This window comes from Mus musculus, chromosome 17, assembly GCF_000001635.26.
Source record: "Mus musculus strain C57BL/6J chromosome 17, GRCm38.p6 C57BL/6J".
In the NCBI taxonomy this organism is placed as follows: domain Eukaryota; kingdom Metazoa; phylum Chordata; class Mammalia; order Rodentia; family Muridae; genus Mus; species Mus musculus.
This window is the reverse complement of record NC_000083.6, coordinates 34,369,782-34,394,604: the sequence shown is the minus strand read 5'-3', so window position 1 is coordinate 34,394,604 and position 24,823 is coordinate 34,369,782. Positions and strand designations below refer to the sequence as shown.

At 46.7% G+C, this 24,823-nt stretch overlaps 1 protein-coding gene and 1 pseudogene across 2 annotated transcripts; both read right to left on the bottom strand.

Annotated features, from left to right (window-relative positions):
* Positions 1–1,787: 1,787 nt before the first annotated feature.
* Positions 1,788–2,202, bottom strand: Gm15321 (annotated as a pseudogene).
* Positions 2,203–8,442: 6,240 nt separating this feature from the next.
* On the bottom strand, positions 8,443–17,482 carry Btnl1 (butyrophilin-like 1). 2 transcript variants are annotated; one of them, XM_006523364.1, is made up of 11 exons: positions 17,213–17,482; positions 16,629–16,780; positions 14,894–15,111; positions 14,758–14,809; positions 13,363–13,644; positions 13,055–13,255; positions 12,479–12,499; positions 12,338–12,364; positions 12,117–12,143; positions 10,218–10,244; positions 8,443–9,337 (listed from the first exon to the last, which is right to left on the bottom strand). In XM_006523364.1, exons 2-11 carry the CDS (start codon positions 16,708–16,710, stop codon positions 8,829–8,831), a joined length of 1,446 nt encoding a protein of 481 aa, XP_006523427.1. In that variant the 5' UTR covers positions 16,711–16,780; positions 17,213–17,482; the 3' UTR covers positions 8,443–8,828. The 2 variants fall into 2 exon arrangements, with proteins under 2 accessions (XP_006523427.1, NP_001104564.1); NM_001111094.1 differs by having other exon boundaries at positions 8,577–9,337; positions 14,758–15,111; positions 17,213–17,473.
* Between the last annotated feature and the right edge of the window lie 7,341 nt (positions 17,483–24,823).

The following is a 24,823-nucleotide window of genomic DNA, read 5'->3' as shown; positions in this document are numbered from 1 at the left end:
GCAACATGTTGTAGATTAACAAAGTGTAAGCAAGCAAGGTAATTTTCTCTGCCAGTTTTTCTTACTGGCACGCTGCAATTTGTGGTTACAAAAAAAGATCAATTATTTTTATTATTTATCTTAAACAATCTTATAAAAATCTTAAAAGAATCACAAATCTAAACTGTTATGTAAAAAACAACCAGTCACTTCTATTTAAATCTTCAGAGTTCACATTTGCTCATTAATAATTTTCAAGTCATATCAGGAAGACAAGGGCAAAAATGGGTACAAGAAATTAATCTTCACTTTTGATCACCAGTCCAGCTTTAGCAAGAAAGACACATCAGCTAGTAATGAAAGAAAGATAAAATTTCAAGACCTGTAAGACATATAAAGTACTCAGAAATTGCTAGTTGTTTGTGAGCCTAGAAGCTGCCTGGGGCTGAGAACAAAGAAAAACAAACCTGGGCATGCCCCGTAGTTAAAACATTCCTGGGAACAGCTTGACCATAAAGATAAAGAGGAATGTGAGGACGTAACAGGGCTATCTGAACTGAGTCAACAACTCACAGAACCCTGACACCCTGACCTGCACGTATTCTTTTGCTGATGTTTGAATAAGCCAATAGTGTGTCGCTATGCTGAATTCCCCACCCCTAAGCCCTTTACCCCATAAAGCCCCCTAGCTTTTGAGCCACTGTCTCCTGCATGAGATATGTTTCAACCCGGAGCTCCTTCATTAAACTGCCTCATGTGTTTACAGCAAGAAGGATTCTCATGTTTCTTTGGGTGTGCTCTCTCTCCCAAGACTAGAGTGGGGGGTCCCTGAAAGGGGGTCTTATAGTAGTAGCCAGGCTGCCATTGTTCTTGTTCCCTAGCCCCCCCCCCAAAAAAAAATTCCCTCACTCAGTTATCAAGAGTGTGCCTTTCTGAAATTTAAATTAGTTCCCAAGATTTCTATGTCAAAGCCAGGAGCAAAAACATCTTAACCAAACTTTATTGACAATCTACATCTCCAAATTATTTCTAAGGGTGGTGGTCATTACTAAAGTTCTTTCTGAGAGGGGAGGTTGAATCATTAACCTGCTCTAGCAGCAATGGTTGGAAAAGACCAATCATTAATAATGATTTTTTTTTTTTACTCTTTCACAACAGATTTTATTGGTTGAAGAGCAGAGTACACAGACATTCCAATTCTTATCATACGTACCCAAAAAGAGCCTTATACTGTGTTCATGCACCCAAACTCTGAGTAGTCTCATTGTGTTCATGTACACAAATGAACTTATTCCAGTGATGTTCCAGCCTCAAACTTGGCAAGTTTCCCTAAGAGCTCTCATAACAACCAAATGTTCATAATCTTCAGCTCCACCAACTCACAATTTTATGCCACACAGAGAACGTACTCAGAATTTCCATCTTTCACAGCACATTATCATGACTGTTAGGAAAATGGACTGCCACGACCACAGACATCACAGTTCTGACAGGGCAAGGACCAAAGACTGGCTTTCTTATAAAATGGCTCTACAAGAAACACAGGACCAGATATAACTAAAAATATTCCAGACACAAATGCACCACCGAGTCTCCAAATTGCCATTTAGTGTGCTTTGTATTGTAGGATATAAAACTAGCCCCCTCCACGGAATGTGATGGTGACCCCCGAGGCAGTCACAGCCTCTCCTGATTCAGTATCCTGCTATTTTCTGGTTGTACCAAAAAATAAACAACCAGCAAATGATTTAACCTCTTAAAAATTTTTTACTCTTAAAAAAAAAAAAAAAAAAAAGGAATGAGGTGGGATTCCCTCACCTTTTAAAAATGTTTCTAGAGCTACTAAAAAACTCGCATTTACAAAATAGTTGATAAAAATATTCCTCTGGACTGTACAAGAAGGGAGGCGGGACCACTGACAGGCGTGATGGATGCTTAGTCAAACTTGGCTCCTTTCTCTTCTTCCGAGGCTGGACTCTGGTTTTCCGTCTCTCCATCTTCTAAGGGCAGATCTGTGGTTTGCTGGTCAGTCGCTTCAGCCTGTTGTTTGCCCTTTGCTCCCCTCTTCCCTTTTATCTGCACTTTTTTTGTCTGATGCTTTATCCTTTCCCGCGGCTTTTTTCCGGTTTGGCAGGGGCGGGCTTGGCCAACAGCCTCGCAGAGCGGCGCTTGGGCTCCGCCTTCATCGCTCCATCCGCACCCGCTAACCTTCCTCTTGGGCATCGTGGCGGGGGTGGGAGACGCGTGCGTCACCGGATCTTTCACTGAGGAGCCGCACTGCCTAGCCGCCACCACAAGAACTGCTGCGACCCCATTAATAATGATTATTATAAGTACTAATAACACGGCCCAATGAGAGGCTGGAAACTCCTTCTCATGCAACATGTAGATCAGGAGGAATGTGGTGACCTCGAAGGCAGGAAGCACAGCGGTGCTCCACAACAACATCAAGTTCTCAGGACTCTAGTCCTCCAGGCTCCTTCCCTCCGAGGCACACCCATCATGGCTGTGCTAACCGGAGGGCCGCATTCCATGGGTTCTAAAGCTCGTCTGCTGATTCTCTTGCTTGGTCCCCAACAATCCCTGAAGCCTCATCTCTCACTGTTGCCCTCAGCCTCATCTCTCACTGTTGCCCTCAGACCCTGTGGTCTGTTGTTCATGAACTCAGTGTTGGCAAGAGGTGTTACCTCAGCTGAGAGGTGTCCCCCTCCCATGACATTTCTGCCACGATGAGGTTAAAGAAATGGGTGGGGCGGATACTGAAGGGAGGACTGCCTGCCTCTCCTGGGAATAGGGGCTATTTCCCAGAGTTCCTCCATCTCTTCACTATTTTCACCACTGTCAATGTCCGACCTGGGCCGGGGTGAGTGTCCCTCTGCTTCATGGGTTGTTGTGACATCAGAGGGGGCTGGGTCAAGTGTGTGTCTGGTTTAGTTTGGGCAGCTGAAGAGGAACTCTGGGACTCAGACCAGAGAAGAAAAGTCCCGTTCTTACAGCATGGTTTTAGAACAACTTAAATCTGAGTGTCGTTTCTATAACAGGACTCAGCGAGTGTGGTGTCTTTTCAGACACTTGTGCAACCTGAAGGAGTTCATGTGCTTTGATAGCAATATGGGTGAGTACCTCCAGGTGACCGAGCTGGGGTGGCTGGAAGCCAAGTACAGGAACAACTGGAAGGAACTCCTGGAGCACAATTGGGCTGTGGTAAATACATACTGCAGATACAGCTCTGGGGTCCTGGAGAACTTCACTGTGAAGTGGAGAGGTGAGACAGGTCAGCAGTGGGGATGGTGGGAGAAGAGAAGGAAGGTGAGGGGTTTCTGTGAGGGAGCAAAAAGAGGGATTGTGTGCGAGTGTGGGTGGGTATGTGAGCATGTGTGTGCATGTGTGTGTGTCCACATGTGTGGCTGTGTGTTCTTATGAGTGTATGTGTGTGTATAGGCTGGTTTTGTGTATCAACTTGACAACAAGCTGGAGTTATCACAGAGAAAGAAGCCCCCCCTTGAGGAAATGACTCCATGAGATCCAGCTGTAAGGCATTTTCTCAATTAGTGATCAAGGGTGGGAAGGCCCCTTGTGGGTGGTGCCATCCCTGGGCAGGTAGTCTTGGGCTCTATAAGAAAGCAAACTAAGCAAGGCAGGTGTCTTAGTTAGGGTTTTACTGCTGTGAACAGACACCATGACCAAGGCAAGTTTATAAAAACAACATTTAATTGGGGCTGGCTTACAGGGTCAGTGGTTCAGTCCATTATCATCAAGGTGGAAGCATGGCAATATCCATTTAGGCATGGCGCAGGCAGAGCTGAGAGTTCTATATCTTCATCCAAAGGCTGCTAGTGGAAGACTGACTTCCAGGCAACTGAGGTGAGAGTCTTAAGCCCACACCCACAGTGACACACCTATTCCAACCAACTCACACCTATTCCAACAAGGCCACACCTCCAGATGGTGCCACTCCCTGGTCCAAGAATATACAAACCATCACAGCAGGGGAAGCAAGCCAGTAAGTAACATCCCTCCATGGCCTCTGCATCAGCTCCTGCCTCTAGGTTCCTGCCCTGTGTGAGTTCCTGTCCTGACTTCCTTTGATGATGAAGAGCAATATGAAAGTGTAAGCCGAATAAACCCTTTCCTCCCCAACTTGCTTCTTGGTCATGATGTCTTGTGCAGGAACACAAACCCTGACTAAGACAGTGTGTGTGTGTGTGTGTGTGTGTGTGTGTGTGTGTGCTCCTGTACCCATGGAGGATAAGCTTCAGGAGTCTGTTCCCACCTTCTATCATGTGAGTGAGCCCTAAGGATCTAACCTGGGGGTGGGGTCAGAGTTAGCTGCAAACACTATCCAGCCATCCTGAGAAGGGTCCATTTTCAATCCCACAAGGTCATTTGTATTATCTTTAGAGTTAATATCCTACTTCTTATGTGCCTGGCTATTTATTAAAATACATGACTTTAAATTAAAAAATCGTTTTATGCATACAAGTGTTTTGTACATCTGTGTGCCATATTTGTGCCTGGTGCCCACAGAAGTCAGAGTCGGGTGTGAGCTCCTTTGAAAGATTATAGATGGTCGTGGATCACCATGTGGGCACTGAGTCCTGGGTCCACTGGAAGAGCAGCCAGCGGTCATAACCACTGAAACATCTCTCCATCCCCACTAAATATATAAGCCATTATGAGCCATGGTAAAGAAGGGAAGCAAGATCCTTCTGGAAGCCCGAATTGTGAGGGTGGAGAAAAGCAACTTCAGATGTGCAGGATGAATACCACCCAGGGAAACAGGAGCTGCAAGGGGAGAAACGCGGGTAACGTGGTGTCCAAAGCCAAAGTCCACTATGGATGAAGGAAGAAATAGAGTATGGGACAGTAGCCAGTGGATCGGGGACTCTTCACTTCTGCATCTCTCCTGCCTCGTGGTCTCTTCCTGGCTGAACCAACATCTCAGGAAGGAGTCAGTTTCAGGGAATCCCTGGCTATGTTCTGATCTATGTCAGCAGAGATTACAATGGCTTTGGTGTGGTGGTTTGGCCCAGGGAGTGGCACTGTTTGGAGGTGTGGCCCTGTTGGAGTAGGTGTGTCACTGTGGGTGTGGGCTTTAAGACCCTCATCTTAGCTCCCTGGAAGCCAGTCTTCTCCCTAGTGGCCTTCAGTTGAAGATGTAGAACTCTTAGCTCCTCCTGAACCATGCCTGCCCAGTCTCTTCTATGATCCTGCCTTGATGATAATGGACTGAACATCTGAACCTGTAAGCCAGCCCAAATTAAATGTTGTCCTTATAAGAGTTGCCTTGGTCATGATGTCTGTTCACAGCAGTAAAACCCTAACTAAGACATTTGGGTTCTCAGCATAAATCCTATGGAGGAGTCTCCACATCTGGGACAGCATTTAGCACTGGGCTAGAAGGAGTCTTAAGACTCACAAACTGGCCCTATGCTCCTGGGTGTTATAGCAAAGTAGGATGGGAAATGACCCTGCAAGCAGGGGCCACTCTGGACTCTGCACAAAACGGGCTATAAAACCTCTGTAGCAAATTTCACTGGCTTACTCAAGCCTCTCTTAGGAAATCTCAGCTCACAAATGGCTGATCGGAGTTTGCTGTCCGAATGCTTACTGTAGCCAGCAGCCACTTCAGTATACCATTAAGTAAAACATACCAAAGCAACACAAAGTCTATAAAACAAATGAGTTTTTTCCAGTTGAATTTTATTCTAATTGTGTTTTAATAGCAGCTTACATCGTTTGAAAATACATATTTTCCGAACTATAGAGTACAATACTAAAATTTGGGGCTGGAGAGAGAGCTCAGCAGATAAGAGCACTGGCTGCTCTTCCAGGGGAGTAGGGTTCATTCCTAGTACGTACAAGGCAGCTCACAACCATCTGCAAGTCCAGTTCTGGGGAATCTGATGCCCTCTTCTGGCCTCCACAGGCATGGCACATACATGGCTCACAGACATACATGTAGGCAAAATAGCTATACACATAAAACAAATAGATCTTTTTTTTTGTTTGTTTGTTTAAAGATACAAAACTTTAAAATGATAAGTAGAATAGGACAGTATATCAACTATGTCTCAGCTTCCTGGGCATATCCACGGCATGTTTGGCAATGGCGTGAATCAACTTTTGCTGCAGAGTTCTAAGAGATTATATTAGAGTGTGTCATGGTTTGATTCCATTCATGGGAACAGGCAGTTTGAGTTTCAAATACCTTAATGGTTCACCTTATCTATGAGTTCCAGGAGACAAGCAACTGAACCTGAAAGGGGCTTCTGGGAGCCCCCGTTTTTAGCAGGTCTATGAGGGCTTATGAGGAAACAGAGTGGGTCTGTGGAGCGGAGCTGGGAGTGAGCTGAGACACCTGGGCTGGCAGGTGGAGGGGCTGGCAGGTGGAGGGGCTGGCAGGTGGAGGGGCTGGCAGGTGGAGGGGCTGGCAGGTGGAGGGGCTGGCAGGTGGAGGGGCTGGCAGGTGGAGGGGCTGGCAGGTGGAGGGGCTGGCAGGTGGAGGGGCTGGCAGGTGGAGGGGCTGGCAGGTGGAGGCGCTGGGGATCCCTTCATTGTCTGCGGCGTGACCCCACCTGTATGTCGGTTACTGGCTGAGAATATGGGTGAAGCACTAATTTGTTTTCTCCTGTTCTCAGCAGTTTAACTACCATCTCATTAAGGTTTTCATTTATTGAAGTTAATTTGGATGTTTTAAAAAGCTGAATCACATCTGCTGTAGCGTTTTCAACATTCAGTCACTTCCATGACTTCTACACTCTTGGTACTGACTCCTACCTAACAGTTCCACACAGCTGTGATTTATCCACTTCTTCTCCATCTGAACGACATTTCCCAGCTCATTCCTTTAGTGTTAGGCACTATAAATTTTATCTTATTAAACTTTGCTTTGTAGTCAAGTTAAGATATTTTATCAAAGTCCCCACGCTTTTGGACCCAGTGTCCAATGAGCATTCAAGATGTTCTGGCCTTTGCAGTAGGAAGAACGTACAACTAAGAGGGAGGCCCTGTTTCCTCTGGGTTTTTCCTCATTAACGGCATACGTAGTTTTGAGTGGAGTGGAAGGAAACAAGCCTCCCTTCCCTCTGCTGACATATTCAAAGTTCTACTTAAATCACCACTTCATTTAAGATGTACTTAGGTTGTTACAGAGCATATCTGAAAGATCATTTTTTGATATTTTAATACATTGCTGCTTTTGTTTGAGAATCATGAGGTTTGATTTATTTTTATTCTATTGAATGCTGCCTTAACACTGTGATCAAAGGCATAGTCTGGTGAATGATGCCCATACAGAAGTTATTTATGGCCAGTTCTTTATGAAATGAAACATACACAGATAGAGAGTGTTAAAAACTTGTGGAGCTAAGCAGGGCAGTGAGGGCACACACCTTTAATCCCAGCACTTGGGAGGCAGAGGCGGGTGGATCTCTGAGTTTGAGGCCAGCCTGGTCTACAGAGTGAATTCTAGGACTGCCAGGGCTACACAGAGAAACCCTTCTAAAAACAACAACAACAACAACAAACCTTATGAAGCAAATTCACAGAATAATTTTACTTATGTTAAATCTAGTTATTATAATTGCTACAATTTCACAATAGCAAGGTTTGCCTCTGTTGTGTAATTTTATGGTAATTCAGTTAAGAAAACTGCTTGTCTTGGTTTGAGTCTCTGTTACTGCTGTTCCTAACTGTGGTGGTTTGAATAAGAATGACCCCTTGGCTCATGTATTTGAGCACTTAGTCCCCTGGGAGTGGACATATTCAAAAGGAGTAGAACGATTAGGGGTTGTGGTATTCTTGGAGGAAGTGTGTCAAAGCCTGTGCTAGCCCAGCTTCCTACCCCCCACCCCACCCCACTCTCTCTCTCTGCCTGCAACCAAGACATAGCTCTCAGCTCCTTCTCCAGCACTCTATGTACTACCATGCACCCCACTACGATGAGAATTATGAACTAAACCTCTGAAATTGTAAGCAAGCCCCCAGTTAAATGCTTTCTCTTTTCAGAGCTGCCTTGGTCATGGTGGCTCTTCACAGCCACGGAACAGTGAGTGAGGAACACCTTGGAGAGGATTTATGTCATCTCAGGACTCCCAGGTCACACTGTCACTGAGGAATCCAGAACAGGAAGTCAGGATAGGAACCTAGAGGCAGGAACTGATGCAGAGACCATGAAGGAACACTATTTACTGACTTGCTCCCCAGGGCTTGCTTTCATTTATACCCTAGGACCGCCTGCCCAGGGATGGCTCCACCCACAGTGGGCTGTGTCTTTCCACATCAATCATCACTCAAGAGAATGTCCCACAGAGTTGCCTACAGGCTAGTTTGAGAGAGGCAATTTCTCGACTGACACTCCTTCTCAGATGACTCTAGCTTGAGTCAATTTGACAAAAACCCAACCAGCCACATTATTGGCTTACAGTATGTTAGGCATAAGCAAAGAATAATACTGGTGTGTGTGTGGGGGGGGGGTAATGTGCTCAGAATACATTGTACGCTTGTATGGAAATGGTCCTATGTAACCCTATATAATTAGTGACAGTGATGCTGATGCACTGGTGTGTAAGCAGGGTGCAACCATGATATCAGACTCAGAAAGCCATGGATTCATTTATCTTAGGAATGATTAAACACATTTTTGTCAAAAGAAGGAAGGCTATTAATAACTATAACACCATGCACGACACAGATGGTCCGAGAATCTTGTCCAGGATCTGATCCCCGAGGCTCATGGAGTCTCAGGTTAAGAGGCCTCTTGGTCAGAGGCCCCCTGTGCCTGCCTAAGAGGGCCTTACGGGTAGCACGCTGCAGCACCCACCCATTGAATTCCCTGTGCACATCACTTAGGGCTGTGCTGTTGCAGAGAGCCCCATGGAATTACGTGTGAAGTAAGGATAGGGTGATCCCAAGAAAGGGACCTGGGCAAAGGAAAAGATGTGTGTCTCATCGGTCATGTTGTAGAAAGAGAGGTCATTGTCTTCCTGATCCAAGAAGATGGCGATCTTCAGCGGACGTGTCTTCAGTTGCAGAGGTTCTTCCGAATTAATGTTTTGGGAACAGAAGTCAAGAGCCCTGTATCCATCTCCATTCTTTTCCAGGACTCTGAATTTCCTCAAGGGGTCTGTAAGTGATGCATCCTGAGTGCACAGCTCATAAACTCCTAGTGTCCACTCCTCTGTGTCCTTGACATCCACCTCCCAGTAGTATCTTCCCAACATGAAGCCTTCCTGGGAGAGTGTGATGAGGTTGTGGTCTACTTGTGAGCTGCTGACAGTCTCCTCACCTCTGTTCTCTTCTGTCCTTGAGTCTGTCTTGTCCTGGTCAGGCATTTCATAATTTATCCTCACAGGAGCTGGAGGAGGAAAAGGAGGAGAGGAGGAAGGGGTGGGGGAGGAGGAATGGGTGGAGAAAAAAGGGAGGCAGAGGAGGAGGTGGGCAGAAGAGAAGGAGAAGTGGAGAAGGAGGGGAAGAGGAGGAGGAGCAGAAGAGGAGGAGGGGTGGAAGGAGGAGGGGGAGGAGGAGGGGCAGAGGAGGAGCAGACAAAGCCACCACTGTAATGTTTGTATATTAATAACTGAGTTCAAAGCTAGCGCTGTGTGTGGGAGGCTCCTGGACAAATGCAGTCTTAAGGAGACTGGGTGTGGAGAGCTGGCACATCAACACTCCTCTGTGTGTTGGGCTGAGTGCTCTCATGGTGCATGCTGAGCTCTGCATCTCATTCCAGCTTGGGTCTTGGGAGAGCACGGAGTGAGCCAGGACTTGAAGGAATTATGTAAGAACATTGTTCACCCCATGTCCTAGATCAGAGCCTTGTCCCTCAATTATGGAAGGACCAATCACAAGCTGACCTCACAAAATGAAGCTGAGTGCTCTTGCCACTCGGAGCAGCTTTTCCTTAGTCAGGAGTCTCATCTGTAAGGAGCATTGGTGATTTCTATTACCCAAGCTCAGTGGATCCCATTGGGCCAGTGTGTTGAGATGGGAACTGAACAGTGTGGCCAAGCTTGGCCGTGGGTTCCAGCACAGGCTCACACAGCACAATCCCTTCCTCTTTTCCCCATTCAGCTTGAACAAGTGTATGCCAGGAAGATCACACAAGACACCAGAGAGCAAACTGGGGAGCTGGTGTGCTCAGTGGCTTGCCCGGCATATGCAAGGTTTGACACTCATATCCAAGACAAGAAACAAAAGACCAGAAGCAACCTCTGAGGTAGATGAGCAAATCCACTCACCCTCCTGGAACAGCTCCTTCCTCCAGTCTGGAAGAGAGCAGAGCAAACATTTTCACACAGTGAAGGAAAAGGAGGTGTGCGCTCTCAGTGCTTCTCCCCTCCTCTCTCCTTCCTCACTAAGCCCCTCAGACTTTCTAGTGTCCAGGAACTCCCGGCATGCAGGGTGCTCTCTGTGCTCTCAGGAACTGCTCCCTAGAGACCCAGGGCTACAGTTGGGGGTGGAGGAGGATAAGGGTGGGGTTGGGGATGGGAGGTGGAGGTGGGAGAGGATGAAGGTGGGGGTGAGGATGTGTGGGGGAGGGGCAGGAGTTAGGGTGGGAATGAGGGTGGGAGTGGGAGTGGGGATGAGGGTGAGGGTGGGAGTGGGAGTGGGGATGAGGGTGAGGGTGGGAGTGGGAGTGGGGATGAGGGTGAGGGTGGGAGTGGGAGTAGGGATGAGGGTGAGGATAGGGATGAGGGTGGGAGTAGGGATGAGTGTGAGAATGAGGGTGAGGGTGGGAGTGGGGATGAAGGTGGGGTGAGGGTTGGAGTGGGTGATCCGTTCCTCTTGTTCAGATGCAGCAGCAGCTGGGCTTCAAGGTTTTATGCAGAAGTTAGATAGGTCTGTAGCCGTGGGAGGAGGGACAGATAAGGACTTTTTTCGCTGTTAGGTAGATCACTGGGTCTCTCAATAACCTCCTTCCACACACACAAAGAAATTCACTTCTTAAATGTAGCGGGGAGAGGACAGGAGTCAGGAGGAGTGGCTAGGAAAGACAGCCTGTCCTCTCTCTCCACCCTGCAGTGAAGAGAGTGGCTGACTCCCCAGGCGCCTGAGCTCAGGCGTCCATCCTCATTGCTTAACTCCCCTTTTCAGAATCACAGGAAGTTTTAAAAAAAAGATTTATTTTTAAATTTTATTTTATGTGTGTGTGTTTGTCTGCATGCAGTATGTGGACTATGTAGTGCAGTGCCAGCAGAGGCCAGAAGAGGGCGCCAGGTTCCCTGAGATGGAAGTTACAGGAGGCTAGGAGCCACCATATATGGACTGTGGGCACTGAACTCCGGTTTTCTGCAAGAGTGGCCACTGCTCTTAACCGCTAAGGTCTCTCTCCAGCCCCTGCTGGAACATCTTAAGCAAATCATTGAAAAGTCCCACTAGACACTGCTTAGTAACCCGTCGGAGGTCCCACTGAGTAAGTGTGTCCTGCAAGCACTCAGGCTGCCTGGAGTGGCCTGGTTTCTCGCTCGTGTTCCTTTCAACTTCCACAGGGTCAGAGGTGACAGCTGTGTCACCTACATGTGGCACAATGTCTGATGAAAGGAAATTGCACAGATGGGGCCAAGGAAGAACCTAGTGTATTTGTGTTCTTCACATCACACACAACACGTATACACACATCACACACTCAAAATCACACACACTTGCACACAAATCAAGTATATACTCACACACACACACCCTGTCACACACACACACACATTACACACATATTCACACACATGCACACACATTCATTCGCACATATGCACACACACACGTACACAGTCATACACATCACACACATACATACACACACATTCACTCACATATCATATGAACAATAACTCTAGTTGCTTTTCCTTTTTCTTTAGCTATAGAAAGTAACTGACTGTTTGAATCCCCAGCAAAAATGATCACAACTTGACAGGTGCGGTGCTGCACACCTGAAATCCTAGCATTTGGGAGGTGGAGGCCCAGGAGCTCAGACCCAGCCTTAGGTACAGAGCATGTTGTGTGAAACCCTATCTTAAAAGTTTCTTCTTCTTGTTGATGCTTTTTTTTTCACTTTGCAAGTTGACAGCCAATAAAGTGTGCATATACAAGCTCATATGTGTTTGGGAGTTACTGGTAAGAACCAGTGCCCAGGAGTCACTTACCAGGGTACAGCAAGGCCTTCTTCCAGTCTGCAACAGAACAGACCCAAGACAGTTGAGTTCTGACTTGTGGCCCCACGCATCCATCTGTCCCCATTTCCTCTCAGTTTTCTGCACTGGCCATCAGTAACCCTTCCAGTCTCTCCTCATTCCCACCCTGAGAGAGTACCGAGGGGGAGTTTTTACATCAGGGAATCTGAGGTGCAGGACCCATGGTCTCTTACCTTCTTTGTACAGCGCCTTCCTCCGATCTGAAAACAAAACAGAAACAAACAGAAGGCCCAATGTGGATGAATGATGGAAGCTGGGGCGGGGTTGGGGAGGAGAAACAAATGCTAACGAAGGGGAGGAAAAGCTAGACTCACCTAGGTCGGCCTGGAGGTCATCTGAAAGAAAAGGGAGGTGTAAAAGCCATCAAATCGAGTCTCAGCCTGTCCCGAGTCTGGACACTAACTAACGAATTAGACTTGGCGTTCCCGTAGAGGCCCCATGATAAAGGAGATGAGCATGCTCACAGGGACACCAACCGGATAAGGTGCTATGGAGTCACAGAGCAATGTCCCAGCACCTTGGGAGTTTAAGGTGTCTTAGGGCTTCTCAAACCTGTTCTTGACTGATTCGTAGAAGGAGAACCCGATGCCAGAGAACTGGCAGCACCCTCTGGAGGAGGAGTGTGGGTGCAGGGAAAGATGGGGTGTGGGGGCAGAGGGGAGGGGTGGAGAGTGGGCGTGGGCAAAGCATGGGACTGTGATGATCAAGGTGTGAAGGCACTGGCTGTGGTTTGAGGCCACATTTCAGAGATCTGATGTTCCTCTCCTTTGTCCTCTGGTCCCCTGCAAAACTAGTGCGCTGTGGAACCCCTGCATCCCGGGCTTCCCTAGCTCCCCCAATCCCCAGTCTTTCCACAGACCCTTGACTGATGCTGCTGTCCCCACATATACCTCTGATCTTCAGTACAGATTTTGTCCCCTTCTTCAACAGAAGCATTTCTTCATGTTCCTTTGACCATTTTTTAATTTCTCTCCTTTTGACTTGATGTTCTTTCCAGATTCCAAGGCTGATCCCACCGAGCAGGACCAATAGTATGAGGACAGAACAAACCAGGGCTACTTTCCATGGACACGTCTTGGGGAAGAAGGGCTCTGACAAGGTACAGGTGGACAGTCAGAAACCAGCCCGGAGGCAACTCCTTCCAGCCCTTCTTTCTCCCCTCCCTCCCCCACCCTGTCAGAGTTTGGTCCTCACCGACCTGGGAGGAGGATGGCCTTCGATTTCTCCTGGTCATACATGGGATTTTGGATGGAGCAGATCACATTGCCAATAGCTCTATCTGTGACCAAAAGAGACACTTCCACCTGGAAGAGCCCTTCTCTGTCTTGGGTCTGCAACTCAGAGGAGGACAGTAGCATGTTCCCGGAGGTGTCTCTCCATTGCACTTTGGGTTTTGGGAACCAGCCACTTGAGGAGCACAACACTCGGATCCCATCATTCTCAGGTCCTGTCATGTGAACAAGAGGGGCAGAGCCTAAACCTGAGGAGAGAAGACACAATCTTGAGGCCTGCAGCCCGAGGGAGGTCGACCTTCACTATAGCTAAGAGGTCAGCTGAGGCTACCCTGTGACACTGCTTGACCTCAGCTTACTGTCTTTGCATGTGTGTGGACTGGCAGAGGTAAACTTGAAAATTGGCCCAATTTTTATTTTCTGTCTTGGTTTACTGAAAGTTAGTGCCAGAGGGTGTCAGCATTGCTACACTTTCTGGGGTCTTTTAAGATACTGAAATGGGCTCAGAGGGTTGGACAAGCAACCCTCATCAGTGAGCAGAGTGCCTATTGTGCAAACTTGACAACCAGAGTTCAGCTTCCTGAAGCCACATTAAAGCCTGGGTGTGGCGGCACAAGCTTGGGAATCAGAGACAGGTGGATCCCTGGGCTCACTGACCACTCGGCTTAGCTCAGTTAGTGAGAATCCCATCTCAAAAGACATGGTGGACAGTGACTTGGGGTTGACCTCTGCCTTCCACACATACACAGATATACACATATCTGTGTATATACACACATGCGCACACACACAGTCACATACACATATATGCCCACACACAGAGATACACACATACTAAACACCACACACACTCACACACATGCATGCACACATGTATACAGACACACACATACACATGCACGCACACACATGCATATACACACACATGTACATGCAGACACACATGCATACACACTACACACATGCATACACACATACACACACATGCATGCACACACATGCATGTACACGCACACACGCACATATCACATACCACATACATGTACATGCAGACACACACATGCACACACACACTACACACATGCATGCACACATGCACACACCACATACCACACATTTACACACAGACACACACACACATGCACACACACACCACACACATTCATACATACACATACACACATCTACATATATACACATCCATGTACACATACATGCACACCACACACATGTACACACACACACACAGAGACACACACACATGCACACATACACACCTCTTAGGTTCAGAAATGTAAAGTCTGTGATGTTAAACTCTGATGGTGGCAGTTACATTGTGACCTTGTGCCAAGCTCACACACCTATGACTCGAAGCTCCATGGAGACCTCTTGGGAGGTGAAGCCATCTGTAAACTGACAGTGGTACAGGCCATCATCAGAGGCCTGGACCTGCTGTATCTGCAGAGCCACACTTCCCATGTCAATGGCTTGTCTCACCATCTGGGTCCTGCCCCTGTATTCCGGCATCTGCACCTCTCCCTGCTCCTGTCCGTTGTGGAACACCAGCACAGCAGGGGTGGGCTGGGCACGGTACCATCGGATGTGCATGCGAGCTGCACTCTGTTCAGGAGACAGCTGGCAGGGCAGGGTGGCTTCAGTCCCCAGCAGGACAGTGATGGGCTCAGCTGGTCCCTTCACAGAAAACCAAGACACTTCTGGGGAACAGAGACAGATTGCGGAAGCAAGTTAGAGATATGAGACTTAAAACAAACAACACTGCACTTTCACAGTTAGGGAATTAAACATTTATCTCCTTTGTATTACTTTAGAAAAAGTATTAAATTTTAACAGATAAAAATTTAATAGTTCAGTGTATAAATGTCTCGGTCTCTGTGTATATGTATATACATGTGTGTATTTTTGGGACTTTTACAACATTAATGCTTGTTCAGAAATATTAGCTTCTTCAGTATTTAGAATCTACTCAAATACGCAGCCTGTTTATTGTACAGTTTAGGAAATGGACATTCTTCAAATATGCCAACATAGCCAAGATCACAAAAGCAGCAGCAGAGATGGAGGGAGGGAAGGAGAGAGGGGTGGATGGAGGGAGGAAGGGCAGGGTTAGGGAACTCTGTGTGAATTTAGGGTTGGTGGCCCTGGCCATGATACCCTCTAGAGAGTGGTGTTCTGAGCTAGGAGTGTCACAGTGACCGTTGCTAGAGTGGAGACAGGCTCTTTTCAGTTCTGCATTGCTTCCAATTGTGGGGTGCCTCTGTGACTCAGGGGACACTTGTTCTCCTCTGCCTAACACCAGGTGTCAGCATATATACATGTCAGCAGCTCAGTTTAGAAAGTCCGTTCCACCATTTCACAGTGCAGTGGGGAATCATGGTTTCACATGAATGCAATCATTATGCAGCAGTTTGGGCAATCAGTAACATTTATAGCACTTCACTCTATTACTAGAAACAATCCTTCAATAAACTACACAATGCATGCACACAGGTACACATATGAATACATGCATACATACACACATACATATGCACACAAATACACAAAAATGTTTTACACAAAAATTTACAGAGTTTTGAATTGGCATTCATGGACATTAACATTTTTGATACTAGGGCTGGGGTGTGTTTGATGGTAGACCAGTTGTCTAGCATGTACAGTGCCCTGGGTTTCATCTGGATTCTTATATTTACCCACTATGCCATTCACATGGTCTCCTTTCTGAGTTCTCTCCAGAGTCTGAGAATTCTAACCTAAAGATGCTTTTGTTTTATGAAGGAAGAGATAATGTCCCAGAGGGAATGAATGATTTATTTAAAGTCACAACCTAAGAACTCTTAGTCCAAACTCTTTGTGCTCCTGTGCACACAAACCCCCTAATGCACACCTTCCCGGCCATACACCCTCAAACCATGAGCTAACTCTCCACCTTTAAACTTCTTGACAGGTAGCTGGCCACAGCAGGGAGAAAACTCACACGCACAGTGAACATACAAAGGATATCTCAACACACAGGCACTGTAGCATTTATAGGCCAAACTCACCCACACTCAGCAAAGAGTTAGGAAGATATCGCAGTTCCAGGTTTTATAAAAATTACCCAAAGGATCAGGGAGGATATTTTCTTGGCCAGTAGATGGCCACGGGAGTTCATTTACACAAGAGAAGTCATTGAACACAAGACACAACACAGCACAGAAGGCAGAACACTGACCTCCAGAGACTCCGGTAAACAGCAGGAGGAGCAGAGGGAGGAGACAACCAGCTGGAGGGACGGAGGGGGAGCCCTTCATCATCAGAGTGGAAGGTCAAGTCCAGGTTCACCATAGGAGGGCAACAGGTGAAAGTTCTCAGGAAAAAAATTCCCTGTTCCAAGACTTAATGTTATTCATGGGTTTCTAGCTGTGTCTTCCACAAAATCCTTAAGACAAAACCCACCAACCCTAGCCCTCCCCAGGGCCTTTCATGTCCCCTCTTTATTCAGAAGACCAACAATTTCCCCGTGGACATGGAAAGCTGCCAAGTTCCCATTTTCTCTCGCCTTTCTGTGAGTTCATGGTCCCAAGGGGGATCTTGGAGCTGGGTTCTCTGAGTCCAATGTAGGGCAGTGAAGTCATACAAGAAAGTAGACCACTCCCACATTCAGTCTATTTTCATTCTTCTAATTTACTCTTTTTTTAAAATTCATTTACCTACTTTCCCCCCAAAAAAGGAACCATTTCTCACTATATCCTCATGACTTCAATTCACCCTTCTTCAGGCCCACACCTCCCTCAGAAACCACAAACCCTCACTCACCGTCTGGACAGAGCTGTGGGTTCCTTGAAGCCCCAGGGATCCTCAGTGCACTCCTGGACCCTGGCTCTGGGGACCATCCACACCTGTGTTACTGTGGCCAACAGTCAAGCGTGTGGATGCTGGGGCCAGAGTGTCCAATTTCCGTAGATGTTCTCAGTGGCAAGGTGGACACACAATGCTGCCCCCAGGCTCTGGCTTTAGAGTTTCTCCTGGAGGAGTCTAGGAGAAAGCTGCAGCCATCTTCAGCTCTTATTTAAGGGTGGAAGTAATTAAAGCCCAAGGGACTTTGCACTGGGCTGAGCCACAAGCTGATAGGAACTTGAAAGCCACTTTAAGATACTTCTCACCATAAGCTGCCTCCCACAGAGCCAGGGAGAAGCGCTCAGGTCTGGTGGTCAGATTGGAGGTCACTCACACAGCTAACAGATTGAGAGAATAAAGCCAAGAATGCTTCTACCCCTCCCACAATGATTGACTTCTGGCCGTATGTGTAGAGCCTTGGTTACATGGTGAATTCATGGACAACCAGAACAACACAGGACCATGTCTTAAACAAAATGCCAGCAAAAGGGGTCTCTTTCATCTCTCAATAGGCTTGCATTTTTTAAAATGTATTTCATGTGTATGGGTATTGTGTCCTCATGGATGTTATGTGTGCAGTATCCATGGAGGCCAGAAGGGGGTGTCAGAATCCCTTAGGAGGAAAGTCACAGGCAGTTGTGAACTGTCATGTGAGTGCTGGAAACCAGCCCTGGTCCTCTGTAAGGGCAGCCAGTGCCCCTAACCACCGAGTCATCTCTCTACCTCCACCTCCATTTTGCATCTTCATACTCTACTGTATATTGTCATCCCTTCACAACTGCTGAAAGTCACACGGTCTCAGTGAATATCTTCACTTAAAAGGGAATTATTTTCTTGGAATGATTTCTTTCAAAAGCTTCTTTTTCATCTTTAAGTTAGCATTGTGATATGTACAATTGTGATATGTACAATTTTGTTAGAAAATGTCTGCCTGTGCTTGTTCCATTCCATTGTGTGCCTCCTATGACCTGCTTGTGGACGTTCAATCTTAGAGCTAGAATTTTGAGGATTCAAATCAGTGCTTTCTTTCTTCCCTTTTAAAGAATTATTTTATTTTTAAGTGTGTGTGTGTGTGTGTTGGGGGTGGGGAGAGTTGTGTGCTTGTGAATATGAACACAAGTGTCCTTGGAGTCCAGAAGAGACCTTCGGGTTCCCTGGAGCTAAGTTACAGACAGTTGTAGGCTTCCTAATGTGGGGGCTGGGAACCAAACTCAGGCCCCCTGAAGTGTTCCTAACCACTGAGCCATCTCTCCAGCCAAATCACAGATTTCTTGACTGTTGTAAGGGTTTTTTTTTTTTTTTCTTGTCATTGTGAGCAAGAAGATAATTGTTCCAGCATTCACAGGCTTTCCCTCTCTTTGCTCGCCGACAAAGGAGGGAGATGGTGAGAGGCCAAATCTTTTTAGTTCAGACTCCATTTTAGAAAACCTGACCTAAGTTTGAACTCAGGTAAACTAACAGGCTGGTACCTGGCATTAGTTTACAAGTTGCCCCCCCACCAACAAAACCCAAGCCTAGCTCCAGTCTCTAGGCTAATCCCCAACAAGACCAGCGTCTCCAGGTCACACCCTCAACAAGACCAGCATCTCCAGGCTATCCCCCCAATAAACATGTTCCCCCAGGTTACAGGCTCTAGTCTTGTAGTGACCACCAATGCAGAGGGAAGCAGAAATTAAGAAAAAAATTAAGTTTATGATATGACTTCTAGCACCAGCCAATTATGTGAAATAGCTTTCCAATTAGATGCTTGCATGTGTACTCCCTGCTTGCTGCTTACTATAAAGCCTAGGTATTTGGGGCACCCCCCAACCAAAAACATCCTGCGTGATAGTGGTGTGTTGAGGGGGCCTGAGCTAGCTGGAATAGAATAAAGACCCTGTTGTCAGCTGCATCAGATTGGCTCCTGTCTATTTTTTTTGAGGATCAAACACTTCCTTGGCACTACAATGGAAGGGCCCAGCTGAGGCTGTTCATGCTGTGTATTCCCCATCTGGATGAGGCAGATTTAATCAATGTCTGTGGAGGGTATCTCCAGGCCTGAGTGAATGAGAATCCGAAAGTTGAACTGTGTCCCTGTCTATTCAATTCTTTCTTAAGTGAATAGAGGACTAGCCAGGAGATGACAGTGTATCAAAGCATCAGATACATTGTGATAGAGCTTGCAAGCACTTGGCTAAATGGATGGGCTATAGACACCCTTGTTTCCCATATGTTAATTTATGTAATCTCAAAAAATTAAGGACATGGGTTACCATCCAGTACACTGTCAGATGAGGAAACTGAGGAACCAAGGGGTCCTGTAGCTCATCCTGAATCCTAAGCATAAGCAAAGCAATCAGGAGATTAACCCAAACAGTCGGCTCCTAACTGGAACACATAGTTTGGAAAGAAAGAAATCAGTTGCCCCAGCTCTTGGCTGCACCTTGTAACCATGTAATTACTACAGCTCTATTGTCTGCATTGAAGCCCTATTTTCTAATCCTATTTTGTCTTTAGTTTTGAGACCTTTTTTCCCCCATTTTTATTAGATATTTTCTTCATTTACATTTCAAATGCTATCCCGAAAGTCCCCTATACCCTCTCCCCGCCCTGCTCCCCTACCCACCCACTCCCACTTCTTGGCCCTGGCATTACCCTGTACTGGGGCATATAAAGTTTGCAAGACCCAGGTGCCTCTCTTCCCATTGATGGCCGAGTAGGCCATCTTCTGCTACATATGCAGCTAGAGACACAACTCTGTGGGTACTGGTTAGTTCATATTGTTGTTCCACCTATAGGATTTCAGACTCCTTCAGCTCCTTGGGTACTTTATCTAGCTCCTCCATTGGGGGTCCTGTGTTCCATCTAATAGATGACTATGAACATCCACTTCTGTGTGTGTCAGGCATTGGCATAGCCTCACAAGAGACAGCTATATCAGGGTCCGGTCAGCAAAGTCTTTCTGGCATATGCAATAGTGTCTGGGTTTGGTGGTTGTATATGTGATGGATACCCAGGTGGGGCAGTCTCTGGATGGTCTTTCCTTCCGTCTTAGTTCATTTGAAGGATTACTCCCCAAGTTTCCTGGAGGAGTCTTCTTGCCTCCAGTTTTCTGAATCCTTAAATGTCCATCCAACCCTTCTTCAAGGACCCTCAGACCCCTGAAGCATCTGGAGCAAGATTCACAGGAGAGACCTGCTGGTATCCAGGAGGAGACATGCCGGGAGGCAAGGCAGGGTCACCCTGTCTGGCTCCCTCTCTGAGATGGTGATAGGTTCTAAGAAACCTTCATCTCTCTAAGCATTTAGACAGTCCGAAGCTCTCCTGGATGATGGGCAAGAGGGAAGGAGTGCGGGGGGGGGGGGTACAGCATGGATCCTGAAGGTGGGTAGTGGACAGGCAGCCCTTTGTCATACTGGAAAGTGTTGGTGAGAATTCAAGGAGGCTGAGCTAAGTCTCTTCCAGGTTGCCTCCTCTCTCCCCTCTCTCTCTCTCTCAGTCAGTGAGAGATAACATGTTCTTTCAAGGAGTGATTAGAGACATGGGCAGACTAATGGCCTCAGAACATGGTTGTTCAGGTCAAAGCTGTTTCTGGAAAAGGGAGGCAAGGGGTCTTTGTGTGAGTGACAAAGGACCCTGGTGTTCTTTGGGGAAAGACACCACAGTTGTCTGAAAGTCACAGGAGATCATTTTTAGCACCACCATGAGCCCCTTAGACATGGCCCTCTAACCTTGACAATCTCCTTGTCATGGATCCAGGTGTTTGCAGGCCGTCCCTCTGGTCTACCTCTTCTCTACCCCACTTTCACTTCCACTTCCATGGGGCTCAGGCAAAAACCTACCGCATGTGGAGCACCGACCTTCTGTCTTCTGCATAGGAGGATTAAGTCACATGGTGAGTCTGCAAACACACCTTGGCTATTTCTAAATCCTCATCTAATAAATGATTTATTTGCACACCAGGGCAAATAAATCTTCACAGGGAATGTGTTTTCATGGTATCCCTGCCTTCTTCTCACCCCACTTCCAAGAGTACTCCACCATTGTAACCAATAAATTATTTGCTTTATATGAGGCTATCCTGTCTGCTGTAAAAACCTATGACCTATCAGCTTGTGCAAACACTGTAAAACTCTGTGATAATGGAATTTCCCTGGGGCTCTGCTGCGACAATGATGATGTACTCTGAAGGTGCCAGGCAGAGCATCCGGACACACTTTTTATTCTGGCTTGATCCCGCTGATTCCTCAGTAGTGAATGGCCCCTGAGGTCACATTGGAGAGCATGGTGGGCGCAGACACCATGCTCTCCTGCTGTGTGGTCCCCAACCTTGGTGTGAGGGACACAGAACCAGGATGTATTGCTCCTGTTTCTCAGAGGCTGTGTGGGTGTATCAGGATGGGATGGAGTAGGTGGGAGGGAGCTTGGAAACTTCAAAGGAAGAGCAGAGTTAGGGAAGGGTTACTGTGGCTGAGGGGAGAGCAGACTTGCAACCATTTCTTCTGGGAAGGAGATGACTCTGAGGAAGCCAGTAGCTGAATGTGAAGAACATTTTAGAGGAGGGGTAAACATCCTGTTGGGTTTTGGAGGGATTCTTGTGCACCTGTGTTCTAGTTTGCTTTCTATGGCTTTGTTGAAATGGGAAAAGAAAGAAAAGAAAAGAAAAGAAAAGAAAAGAAAAGAAAAGAAAAGAAAAGAAAAGAAAAGAAAAGAAAAGAGAGGAAAGGAAAGGAGAAGGGAAGGGAAGGGAAGGGAAGGGAAGGGAAGGGAAGGGAAGGGAAGGGAAGGGAAGGGAAGGGAAGGGAAGGGAAGGAAAGGAAAGGAAAGGAAAGGAAAGGAAAGGAAAGGAAAGGAAAGGAAAGGAAAGGAAAGGAAAGGAAAGGAAAAAGAAAAGCAAAGAAAAGAAAAGAAAAGAAAAAGAAAAGAAACAAGTAATCTTGGAGAGGAAGGGTTTGTTTTACACTCGGGTCATGGGATATCAGAAGAGAAACTCAAGGCAGAAACTGAAGCAGGGGCCACAAAGGATTAGGGGTGCGGGGATGGCTGCTTATTGGCTTGCTCCCATGGCTTGCTCAGCCAGTTTTTATATACAACCCAGACCCACCTGCCTAGGAACGGTGCCACCCACAGTGGGCTGGGCCCTCCCATGTCAATCATTAATCAAGGAAATGCTCCACACACTGACTATAGGACAATCCGATGGAGACATTTTCTCCATCTTCCCTAAACCAACCAGCACACGTTAAAGAAAAGGAGAGGTGTGTTTGGAGACAGTCAAAGTCTTGGATGCTGGATTTGACCTAAATGGTCTTAATATATTGATGCATTTATTATGCTGTACTTTGAGTGAGAACCGTTTTTTTTGTTTTGTTTTTCTGAGACAGGGTTTCTCTGTGTAGCCCTGGCTGTCCTGGACCTCACTCTGGAGACCAGGGTAGCCTCAAAGTCACAGAGATCTGCCTGCCTTTGCCTGCTGAGTGCTGGGGTTAATGGTGTCCACCACCACCTGGCCCAGAGTTTTTAAAGGTCTTTACTTAAACTCATCCTCTAAAGACAAATGAGCTTTTCCCACACGACCCTCTCCTCTCATTTGAGGCCAGCCTCATCTCCAAGTGATGCATTTCAGTTGATGCTTCCTGGCATGGTTCCTTTTGCCCATCTTCCCCCCCCCCCCATTAGTCTTTACTGAAGGACTGAGTTTGTTTTTATGAGAAAGGATCTCCATACGTAGCTCTGGCTGTCCCTCAAACTCACAGAGATCTGCCCGATTAAAGGTTGGTACCACCACACCCAGTCCTTCACTGAAAAAAAAAATAAGGAAAAAGGGATGGGAAAACCATTTTGTTATACAAGCATACTGATGGTATAGACTAGCAAAATATTTTAAATGTAAGAAAGGACAGAGGATTATTTTAAGGGAAAATGTAGACTAGCCCAATGCACTTGCAGTGCCTTCGAATTCTAAATAGGCCTGCAGCATCTGTGACTCAAAAGAAAGAGAAGTATACAATTTATATGGTAAAGCCATCTCCCTTTTAAAACTAATGTTTTAATTATTTGAGATTTTCATATGATTACTTTGATCATATCCCCTCTCCTTCCCCTACCTCTCCCAGCTCTACCCCCACCCCCGCCCCCTTCTCACCCAACATCTCTCTTTCTCTTTCCCAGGCCCAACTGCTCTTGGGAGTGGGGCCCACCCTGCAGTATGGTCAATAAGCCAGGGATCACACTATTAAAGAACACTGACTCCCCTTCTCCCAGCAGGTACCAGATGCCAATTGATCCTCAGCTAAGGGGTGGGACTTTGTGTTCATCTGCCCCTCCCCCATGCTGTTTACCCATTTTCTTTACTGAATATTTGTCTAACAGGAAGAGTCCAAATCCATTGGGTGGTGAAGGGGTGTTCCACTTCAGGAAGAGGTCAGAGGTCTCCAATAGTCTCAGAGCTGGTCTCAAGGTTATCTCAGCACTTGCCATTATCTCTCCCTTACCAGGTGATTGACCGCGGAGTATAGATTGAGGCCGACCTTTAGAAGGGGTTGATTGGTTGTATAATGTGCTTATCTTCTGCTCCCTTAGCCTGGTTGGTTAAATCTACATTCACACTTCCATCCGTTCCCTGGGCACCCTTTGAGGTTCCTTTTTATGGCTAGCTCAGTTTTGTTTCTACTTTGGACACCCATGCTGTGTTCTCTCAGGAGTTCAAAGTCTATTTCTTGCTTCCTAGGTTGGTCTGTGCCATGTTATTTAGGACCAAGTTCATGTACGTATTCATTTCATTTTGCATAAGAGCGTGTAGCAGCTGCTCCTCAGGCAGCTCTGGGAAGATGGATTGAGCTATAGATTATTTGCTGTTGTCCAGAACTTTATCCTCCTTAACTGGTCGTGGTATGGTGCCAACTGTTATTAGAGGGATTATAATTTTTAGTTAAAATGTCAAGTTTTATGATGTTTCCTCCATCCAAAAAATGAGGGAGTGAGCCCAGGAGAGACTTAAAGGTGAACTTGTATGTGCAGTTAAAATCAGCATGTCTTTTATTCAGGGTTACAGCATCCTTCCTCTGTCTTTCCTGCATCCTGGCACTGCTGTTTATGTGGGCACCAGATCCATGGGTCCACTGGCAGACCCCACTTATAAGGACGTGAAGGATGGGTTTGACAGCAAGAGAAAAGGAATAGGTTGCCAGCAAGGTTCCCATGGACTCAACTTGGCTGCTTTTATTGTTCACATAAACTCCAGTGGGGATCAAAAAGCAAATTTAGAAAAGGATGACAAGAATGTGGTGGCTTGAGTGAGAATGGCCCCCGTAGGCTCATATGATTGAATGCTTAGACCCAGCTGGTGGACCCTGGTGAAGGTTAGGAGGTGTGGCCTTGTGGGAGCAGGTGAGTCACTGAGGTTTGAAGTCTACATGGTTCCAAGTTAGGCCTTAATCCTTGTGGGTCAGATATAAGTTCTCAGTTATTGCTTCAGTGCCACACCTGGCTGCCTGCTGCCAGATTCCCTTCAGCCATAATGGTTATGGACTCTAGCTCTCTGGAACCATA

Coding starts and splice junctions, on each gene's coding strand:
- Btnl1 (NM_001111094.1), bottom strand. CDS start 16,710: ATGATGAAGGGCTCCCCCTCCGTCCCTCCAGCTGGTTGTCTCCTCCCT. Junction 13,645..14,757: donor CATGGAGCTTCGAGTCATAG/GTGTGTGAGCTT, acceptor TTCTCTCCTCAG/GTTTAGGCTCTGCCCCTCTT. Junction 12,500..13,054: donor ATCTGTACTGAAGATCAGAG/GTATATGTGGGG, acceptor CTTTTCTTTCAG/ATGACCTCCAGGCCGACCTA.